Raw genomic sequence first — 10,119 nt, forward strand, 5'->3', positions numbered from 1 at the left:
GGATGCTGGCAGAAGACACAGGCTGCTGAGTCAGAGACAAGGGACTTAATTATTCAATAGCAATAACCAGAGTGCCAGTGCCATCCGGTTTCCCAAGCCGCAGTTTTTACAGGGTGACATGATGAGGACCAAGTGGTACCTACAGAGAAAGTGCATTGTGCTCCATAAGAAGGATGCCATGCTTTTTAAAAATCCCTAATCTTTTTTAAGGGGCACCACACCCACCTAATCTTTGCACAGGTGAGAGATATTATCTTTATTATAATGAACAGGAAACAAACCTCCCCTTTGCTCCAGAGAGAAACACTATTCCACTTTCCAAGTCCATTTGTTGTACAAACTCTTGAAAAGAGCAACTGAGGCACAGGCAGGCAGTCAGTGCCTCTCCTCAGAAGACAGGCAGAAACACAAAACAGAACTGAGAACTGTCTCCCAATAACACGTGGTAGAACAATACTTATGCTTGAATGAAAGATAAACACTCTGAGTTAAATGCTTTTATTATTTCAGATCTCAGATGAATAAAGTGAGGCACAGCATGAATGAACTACCTGTACAAGAACACAGAGCTAGTAAGTGTCTGGTGAGCACAATCTGGCCCTGGAGCACACATACACACCTTAGGGACCTGACCCCTCTCTAACTCTAACCTGTCTCTCTGTCAGCTACCTTGGGCTTTGTGGATGAGTGACAGAACAAAAGAAAAGAGGAAGAATAAAAAAAGGGAAAAGCTGGAGGAAAAGAAGAAAGAATAGAGAGCAATTTTTGGATATCCATACCCATTTATATATCCAGAGCTAGAGTACAGGGGACCTTTGAGTTCACCTTATGGATGAGGCCACTGGGGCTCCCCATAGTCACAGAGGAAGTTAGGGGGAGAACCAACTAACCGACCACCAGAACTTTTCTGACAGAGTCTTGGCCTTGCATATGGCAGGCCTGTGCTGTTTCTTTCATCTTTCTTACGCAAGTGACATTCCCAAAACTTGGGGCCAGGCTATGTTACAGAGTTAATCAATAACCAAAGATCTGTGACAGGGCAGGAGGTGGCGCCTGGACGGCCAACCTAACTATATAACCCTTCCAGTCCCAGGGTTCTGAAGAGAAGTGGTAAGTTCAGTGCAGTTTTCCACTGAGGTCTGGATACCGAACTTTTCAGCCATGAAGGTAATGAGCATCTTTCTTCTTAGTGCCTTGGCCCTGTTGAGCTTATCTGGTAGGTGCCTTTGCATATTTTTCTGATTGAGTAAAACCTTTTTGACGTGTTGCATTACTGAGCTCATTACATTCTAGACTTAGAGTCTAGTCTTGGACAGATCTTTTGGTCCCAATGAAATGAAATAAGGTCAGGGACCTATTCCAGGGGGCTTCTTCAAACCCAGAGATGCCTTGCTGCTTCTCATAAAATTTAGCTAGGAGGAGCTACCTCCTTACCTAGATCACCTCAGAAATTGTCAATATCAAAATCAAATCTCACCAACATTTCTTCCTTTGGATACTATCAAGCTACTTCCTCTTCCCTTCAATAAGCTCATTCAAGATCACCCACCCCTACATAATGTCAACAAACCTGTTATTTTCTAGGGAATGCAGCATGGCAATTTTAAGTACCTATCTGTAAATTCAAGAAATGTGAATTGGACTAATAAACAGTGTAATGTAATAGAGGGAAAGAGCTCTTTGGGGACTGATGGTGAGATGTCAAAAGAGTTCTATTTTTAACATTACTTACTAAAGAAGACTTACATGTAATTGCAAGTTAGTTTTGTGTCACAAGATCTGGCTGGTGCTAGTGGTAACTGTTTCACAAATTTTCATATAAACTCTCCACATCTTTGTTTATACACTGACACTTCTTACATCACTAATTATAAGATCAAAGGTCTAGTAACCAGTTGTGAGAAGGCAGTGAAGATTCAGAAGATATTTGCTCTGCGCCTGACACATTTCAAGCAGTAAGTAAATCACTTCTATTTTCAAAAGACATAGGTCAACTTTCATGAAATGCCCAATTGAGATACTTTGGTCATAATCAAACTTCTGCTTCATTTTCTTAAAGCTTCAGTAGGCAGGGAGTGATGGGGCACCAGTCGGATGTCCTTGAGAGAAGGCAGAAATAAGAAGGGGTTGGGTGGGGCACCTGGGTGGCTCAGTCGGTTGAGCATCTGACTCTTGATTTTGGCTCAGGTCATAATCTTGCCCTGCATCAGGCTCAGTTCTCAGCAGGGAGTGTACTTGAGGATTCTCTCCATCTCCCTTTGTCCTTCCCCCTGTTCATGCGTTCATGCGCTCTCTCCTTCTCTCTCAAATAAATAAATAAATCAGAAGAAGAAGAAGAAGAAGAAGAAGAAGAAGAAGAAGAAGAAGAAGGAGAAAGAAGAAGAAGAAGAAGGGGAAGGGGAAGGGGAAGGGGAAGGAGAAGGAGAAGGAGAAGAAGAAGAAAGGTGGGGAGCAGAAGAGGCCAGCAGAGAAGTCTTCAATGGAAGTGGAAGATTGCAAATAAGAGCAGATTCGGCTTCTCCCATTTAGTACCTGACCTCACATGTCTCATTTATGTTTTCTAGGTACCACTAGAGCTGGCTTGGTGGGAAGAGAGGTAAAGACAATTTTGTACTTTTTTATCTCTCAGGCTAGAACTATTTACTCCACTCAACTCACGGCCAAGCTGTGACATTTCAGTTCCCCTGAAGTCAGGACGGGTGTGTGGTACTAGTGAGGCTTCACCTGCTAAATGTGGATCGTGACAGCAGTGCCCCACAGGGTCTTATGCTGAAGGACAAATGCACCGACACACAGGCAGTTTCCATGTTGTCATATAATGCTTGCTGTGAAGGCATTCTGAATGTTCTGAGGTTATCTGGTACGGCAAGGATTCGAGGGGGGGGCATTCTTCTTAACTTCCCTCCAAGCAGCCTTCCTCCTTACAGCCAGTTTGAACATGTTGGCATAAAGTTCTCCCAATCCCCAAGGTGAAGCTCTAATTTATAATGAGCAAAAGAAAATAATAAACTAGGTTCTTCCTCTAGAAAAATATTCTATACCTAACTTTTCTTTTTTTGTTCTGAGTTTATAAATTTATTAACTGCGGTAAATTTGAAGACCAGGGAAGAGAAGTGTCCCTTTTCATTTATATATAGTGAGGAGATAGACGGCAAACCAAAAGGGCATGAGTAAATAAATTATTACACTAATGATAAGGGTTTAAAGAAATTCAGGTACCATCTGGAACCTAGCCTGGTTAGATCACAGAATGTGCCCCTAAGTGAGATATATTTTGAGCCATGAAGGATAAGAGAATGTTAGCAAAATATAACTGGTGGGTAAAAGTAGTAGACTGAAGTGGTGAATAGCCAAAGCTCAGGACCTAGACCAACTGGGTTTGAATCCTGGATCTGGAATTACCAGCTGCGTAGCCTTGGGTGATTTAATCTCTTTGTTCTTCACTGTCTTCACTGGAAGAAGAGTATAATAAAAAAGTCATAGGATAGTTGTAAGATTTAAATAGAGTAATACATGAAAGCACATGCCTATGACAGCCATCTCATAACTACATCCCAATAACTACAGCATTCTTACTGATGTCCAGGAAACAGACTGTGCAAGGGCTCCCAGGGCAGAAAGCACCTGAAGTCGTCACATGACTAAGAGAAGGGCAGGGTGACTGGATCACAGTGGGCAAGGAAGACATGCCCACGGTGTGGCTGACCTGACAGGAACCAGCACCTGCCATCATTGCAAACTGGAACATGATCTCACTCACCTTATTTAAACCTCACAATGCCACCATGAGATAGGTGTGGAAGCGATAATATCCTTCCCATCGTGCAGATGAAGTGACTGAGGCTCGGAGCCACCAGGAGATTTGCCAGCATATTATAGCTTGTAAACAGCAGAGGTATTACATGCAATCAGGCATTCTGATTCGAAACCTTGGATTCTTCTTCTCAGACACTCAGTATCACTCCCCCCATCACCGCCGGGCTTCCATCTTTAAGCTAACCAACTTAAGGAAGTGAAAACCCTTTTAGAGATTTTGCTATAAACTCAAAGAATGCTAAATGATGGAAAATAATTCTGTTTAATTCCATTTTTAGGCTAAATGTAACACTGAAACGACTGCATGTACCAAGATCTATAATCCTGTCTGTGGGACTGATGGAGAAACTTATTCTAATGAATGTGTGTTATGTGTTCAAAATAAGTGAGTACAAACTTGAATGTCTTTTAAAACATATTTTTAAGCTAGTTGTCTTCAAATTTTCATATATCTTATCCCTCTAAGTTCCAATCAATATACCAATAACATTAATTTTACCATGAGAGAAACAAAACATCTCGACTTTCCAAAAATAATTCCCAATCCCTTTTTCTCATTACATATCTGGTATGATTATCTACAGAGATGTGCATGTGTTTATGTGTGTGTGTGTGTTGTTATACAAAACAATACTTACTGTGTCAGGCATTGGGCAAGGCACTGAATACTCACAAATCTATGGGGCAGAGAATACTAAACCCATTATGCACATGAAGAAGTTGAGACTGAGCTTAATTAACTTGCTCAAGATCAACCAGCAGTAAGTGACAGACGTGGGTCCAAATCCTTGCTCTTTCAACTATGCTTTAAAGTCAGGTACCAGACTAAGTATTTGTGAGATACAGAAGGAAGTCCAACATGTTTCAAGTCTCAGTTTGGTTACACTCAATGCTAATACAGTGTAGTCAGTGGAAATAAGAGCAAAGTGCTCTGAGAGCACAATATTAAAAACAACTAATTATGCCTGCTACAATTCGGAAAAGTTTGGAGGCTTTGTTTAGGCCATAAAGGAGAGAGAGGCACTCCAATAAGAAGAAAAATCTGAACAAAAGGGAGGAAGGTATTAATAACATGGTACAAGATAAATGTGTTAAGGAAAGGATAGTGGAATAGAGGAAAGTGTTTGAATGGTTCTCTGAATTAATTTTTCAAAAACCACTTGTATAACAAAAACCCATGCTTTACAGCAAATCAACAGATAGTCTAGATTTTTAAAAAGCTAATACACCCAAAATACCTAAGTTTAAAAGATCACAGGGGCGTCTGGCTGGCTCAGTTGCTAGAACATGTGACTCTTGATCTTGCGGTTGTGAGTTTGAGCCCCATGTCAGCTGTAGAGACTACTTAAAAATAAAATCTTGAAAAAAAATCATACTTGGTGATGGTAATGATTGTGTTTATGAAAGCCCTCAAAAATGCAAATATGAATTATATGGATCAGGTGACCAAAAACATACTTTTGTAACATTCTTTTATGGAGATGAGAGCCAGCCTCAGTGAATCTCATTTTCTGAAGTGATCATAGGTAGGTGCTGGGAACCAAACTCAGGCCCTGAGAGAAGCAGATCTGCCACAAATTTTCTATTTTACTCAGCTCCTAAACACCTAACATGTGCCCAGCATTGTGCCAGTTTCCTCTGCTTTCCTTGTGCTTATGAGTAAAAGAAAATAGGTCTTAAGTGCAAATAAGAAAGCTTCTGGTAACTTGGGACAAGTGCCATCAAATGAGGTGTGAGGAAAGTACCACAGGAGTGAAGGAGAGACACAGATTCCTTAGTACCAAAAGGGTCAAGAAAGGATTCATGAAAAGGATGTCATTTAAACAGGGCTCTGAATTTTGGCAACACTGCAAAGGCATTCCAGGTTAAATAAAGGTGTAGAATGAGCAAAACAAATAAGAGATTCCACAAGTAGCCCAGAAAACTGTTATTCTTAGAACTGATTTAGCATTAACGACTTTGACTTAGACTCAAATGACTGCACGCATTTCCATTATTCTGTAGTATAAATTCCCAATAACATGACCTCTCTTCTTGGTCTGCTTTAAATCACTTCAGAAAATCCTCAGTGTTAGCAAGGATTGTTGAAATAGGGCCCCAGGGAGAGAGATCTAATATCCTTAAGTTTTAGAACCAAAATACTAGGTGTTCTGCTTTGTGGTGAATTTATTTCCACACTAAAGATTTGTAAAAGGACTGGAAAACACTTGTTAATTTTCTCATGACCTAGGCTGTTGACATAAAGGTCAAACATCATATTTCCATCCAAGGGGAGGAGAAAGCAACATAACAGCCTTGAGATTTAGAAAACTCCCAAGTGCCAAGACCAAAATGCCCAATGTTTAGAATGAAATATTGCAAAAATATGAGCATACAGCTGAGACACCCCACTCCCTTAGCCTTTAAAACCTACCTGTCCTGCTTACTCATTCTTTTTTCTCAAAAATATTTAAATATGGGAAGAACATTTGAATGCCAGAAAATGTAACTTCTCTTCCTGTATTTCTCAGATAAGAAAACAGGTCTAGGGGTGCTTGGGTGCCTCAGTGAGTTGAGTGTCCAGCTCTTGGTTTTGGCTCAGGTCATGATCTCATGAGTCATGGGACTGAGCCCAAGTCGGTCTGCTTGAAGATCCTCTCCCTCTGCCTCTTCTCACTCTCACTCAAATAAATTAATTGATTTAAAAAAGAAAAAGAAAACAGGTCTAGAGAGAAAATGTGGCTTTTCCTAGTGTAAAATACTTACAATGTACCATACCACCTTTCTACTGTCCGTTAAAAGCCCCCCAAAAATACTTTGTTGAGTTAACTAGAACCAGGCTCTGACCCTAGTTGTTGGGTTTTGAGATGGGTAGACAAAGGCTTGCATCTCCTTGATCATTACGTGCTTGTCAGATATAATCGGTAAGGACTTTTTTCTCTGTCTTCTCAGGGAATTTGTACTGGCAAATTCTGTTCTATAGACCAGCACTCTCTAGTAGAACTTTCTGCAAAGATGGAAATGTTCTGTAACTGTGTTGTCTAGTATGGAAGCCACTAGCCTTGCCACCAGCACTTAAAATGTGGCTCGTACAACTGAGAAACTGAATTTTTAATATTACATAACTTTAACTGATGTGAATTTAAATAGCTAAATAGGGATGGTGTCTTCTATATTGGACAACACAGCTATAGAAGGTAAGTCAACCTGTGTACTGTGTTTAGATGTTTGTGCTATGTATGCTAAACAACTCAGACAAGTATTATGCATGGATAATATTTATGGAACAAGAAAACAATAAAAACTCTTAAAATGAAGAATCATCAAGGTCCAGATAAATACATGCATAGATATATGGAAGTCAGATGTCCTCAAGTAACAGAGAAATAGAAGAATTTTTATAAACCAGTAGTATATTCAAAGAAAGGATGGTTAAAAAAGAGAGAGAGAGCTCTGAAAACAACCTCATGAGGCACAATTACAGGATTTAGAATATTTAACTGACAGAAAAGAAAACTGGTTTGGGAAAGGTAGTGTCCTGGGGAGCAGAGAGGTTTTTATCTGGAGGGGAGGATGCTCAGACCTGGCAGGTATCAGATAGGATATAGATATGATTTCCTTCTGTGAGATCTCACAGGTATTAAACCCCAGAGTTCTAAGGCAAAAGATCAATTAGAACATCCTGTAGTAGCCCAGGCACCAGCTAAGCTGGATACCTTGTGGCTAGAACAATGATATTAGGAGAAAAAGAAGCAACAATGAATTAGAGATTGATTTCAGAGGTTTACTGTAATGCCACAGTAGATCTGTAAACTCTGTAAGGACATTTTTCCTTTCTGTTGTATCCCTAGTGTATATAAGAGTGTCTGTCAGTATTTGATGGATTAATGAATAAGTGAATGAATACATGAATGAAAGGCAGGGAAATGGGAATAAAAATTTGAAACCTTTCTATTTTAAATAAAACTGATGTTTTTTCATTGTTTTTCTCCCATAGTCACTTTTTTGTCAGCAAAGTTCAAGCTGATTTTTTTTTCATTCTCTTCTACAGGAAGCGCCAGATCCCTATCCTCATTCAAAAATCTGGACCTTGCTGAGAACCAAGGTTCTAAAATCTCCTGTGGTCCCCACAATGCCTAGCGGACCTGACTGTTGAATAAAATGCATCTAAATACTTCCTGTTGTTCCTGTATGCTTTTTCCTCAAAGGCATGTTTGATTACACTGGGGTCAGGGGACTGAGACAAACTCAGAATAGACCAGATTTTACAAAATACAGCAATTCTGAAATCCTGGACAAGGTTTCCATCATGATGCTTTTTCCTTCTCCATTCCCTTCCTCACATACTGACTACTGTCTCAGGAAAATGTGATTACAGTTATTAACTGACAGGACCCAGTTGATCCTGAGGACAATAATCCCACAGAGAATTAAACTAGCTTCAGAAGGAATACTTGGAAAACTTTCAGTCCAGAAACATGTTATCTGTTAGCTTTCGTGACTGAAATAATTTCTTTAGGTTGCCTTGGGATTTAATAGAGCATCTATTGTACGAGGACTCTGTGTAGCTGACTTGGCTTTATATGTGAGCCACAATGACGCTGTAAGGTTATCCTTATCTTGTGAGTCAATGTAGAAAAGTTAAGTAATCTGACTAATAGCACCGGCAAATAAGGTAGCAGAGTTAGGTTTTTAATCCAGGGTGGACTCAAAAATCGAATGCTTCGTCTAAACCACAATCACCTCAGGTGGATTATTCCTTGCCTAGTTCTTCTATAGGAACTTTAGGTAGCTTCCTCATATTAAAAGACCTATGTGCGTAGGGACAGCAAATAAGGTAGAAATAAGAAGTACCTCAAAAGAAAAAGTATCTATAATCACTAAAAAAGAGATGGAAAAGCAGCTTGAATTCTTGAGCCCTTATGAAGAACTAGCCGAGAAGGGAGAAGCGGATGGAGGCCTAAAAAAACCTGAGATGTATCAGGTGCATCAAAATCTTTCCCAACACAGTTGCCTGACACTCTTAAGGTTTAGGATAATTTCTTGTCATGTTCAGAATATTCACGTCTTGAAGCTTAAATCTGACCACTAGAGGATGCTGTGGTCTCCCGCGTGACAGCCAAACCAGAGCCTAAAGCTCGCCAGATACCATGCTAGCAGAAGTTATGGATGCAAGATGGCTTCCTGCATCTCGTCTGTGATGCTAGAGGACACTTGAAGGGCACCCTTAATAGTAAACAACTTTGCCGCAGTAAACGGAATTTAAATAATTGAATGCTAGAAATTGTCATGTCTAATTGGACCATTTTACAGGTCTGGAGAGAAGAGGTTTGAAGGTTATAGGTAGAAGGAATACATAAACCCAGATTGTTTACCTTCAGTGGTTCTGCTCCCTCTCTCTGACCTGTTAAAAGGTAAACAGAGGCAACCCACATCTCCGCCTGGCCATATTTTTTTTTTTTAAAGATTTTCTTTATCTGACAGAGAGAGAGGGAACACAAGCGGGGGGAGCAGGAGAGGGAGAAGCAGGCCTCCCACGGAGCAGAGAGCCCGATGTGGGGCTCGATCCCAGGATCCTGGGATCATGACCTGGGCCGAAGGCAGACGCTTAACGACTGAGCCACCCAGGCGCCCCCGCCTGGCCATATTTTTTGGAGCTGCCAACCTGACAGATGCCAGGCCAAGTTCTCAAGACACAAAACAAGACAAACAAGAAGGGAAAGGATCGACAACTAATGGTATCTAAAAGCAAATTCATGAGTCACAATTGGAAGATCTAATGTTGGTTTTTTTGTTTGGGGGGGGGAGTTGTTTGTTTGCCTGCCAATCTGGATTTGGAAAGGAAGGGACAAAGAGAAATTTTACCTTCCTCTATGGACCAGGCGCCACAGACAGAGATAGAAGAGCTTCTTTGGTAAGAATTCTTACCCTTTGTCCACTTTGGCCAGTTTCCCCAGGATCCCTTCTGCAGGCTCCGGAGTGAGCGCGATACCCCAGCGTTCTCGTCCTGGTCACCAGGTACTTTAGGGGAGGAAAAAATAGTTTTCCCTCAACCCTCAACGGTGAGTGCTTGGCTGAGACGCCTTTTTCTGTAGGGCACCTCATAAATGGATAGGCTTATCTACGATGAAAGTTTACTGTGGCCACTGTAACTCAAGATTATCTTTGGTGAGGTTCACCTGCTCGTTCAGCCTTCAAACAAAAATTCTCACCGGAGGCCTCACACGGGACCCATTCCGGCCCTGGAACCAGAGGGTTTTGAAAGCTGACACAGTCCAACCCTGAATTCAGTCCTGTTTCCAAGTCGGACCCAGTCCCACGCCG

General features: G+C 41.0%; 1 protein-coding gene across 1 annotated transcript; it reads left to right on the forward strand.

The window, feature by feature from the left end:
- Nucleotides 1-1,076: 1,076 nt before the first annotated feature.
- On the forward strand, nt 1,077-7,969 carry SPINK1 (serine peptidase inhibitor Kazal type 1). Its single transcript, XM_006732621.3, has 4 exons — nt 1,077-1,216; nt 2,565-2,596; nt 4,095-4,201; nt 7,847-7,969. Exons 1-4 carry the CDS (start codon nt 1,162-1,164, stop codon nt 7,890-7,892), a joined length of 240 nt encoding a protein of 79 aa, XP_006732684.1. The 5' UTR covers nt 1,077-1,161; the 3' UTR covers nt 7,893-7,969.
- The last annotated feature ends 2,150 nt before the right edge of the window (nt 7,970-10,119 follow it).

The sequence above is a fragment of the Leptonychotes weddellii genome, chromosome 7 (assembly GCF_054177405.1).
Source record: "Leptonychotes weddellii isolate Sample4059 chromosome 7, ASM5417740v2, whole genome shotgun sequence".
In the NCBI taxonomy this organism is placed as follows: domain Eukaryota; kingdom Metazoa; phylum Chordata; class Mammalia; order Carnivora; family Phocidae; genus Leptonychotes; species Leptonychotes weddellii.

Excerpts from the sequence above, each read along its gene's own strand:
- SPINK1 (XM_006732621.3), top strand. The coding sequence starts at position 1,162 with ATGAAGGTAATGAGCATCTTTCTTCTTAGTGCCTTGGCCCTGTTGAGC. Across the intron at positions 1,217-2,564 it reads GGCCCTGTTGAGCTTATCTG|GTACCACTAGAGCTGGCTTG; the intron begins GTAGGTGCCTTT and ends TATGTTTTCTAG. Across the intron at positions 2,597-4,094 it reads CTGGCTTGGTGGGAAGAGAG|GCTAAATGTAACACTGAAAC; the intron begins GTAAAGACAATT and ends TTCCATTTTTAG.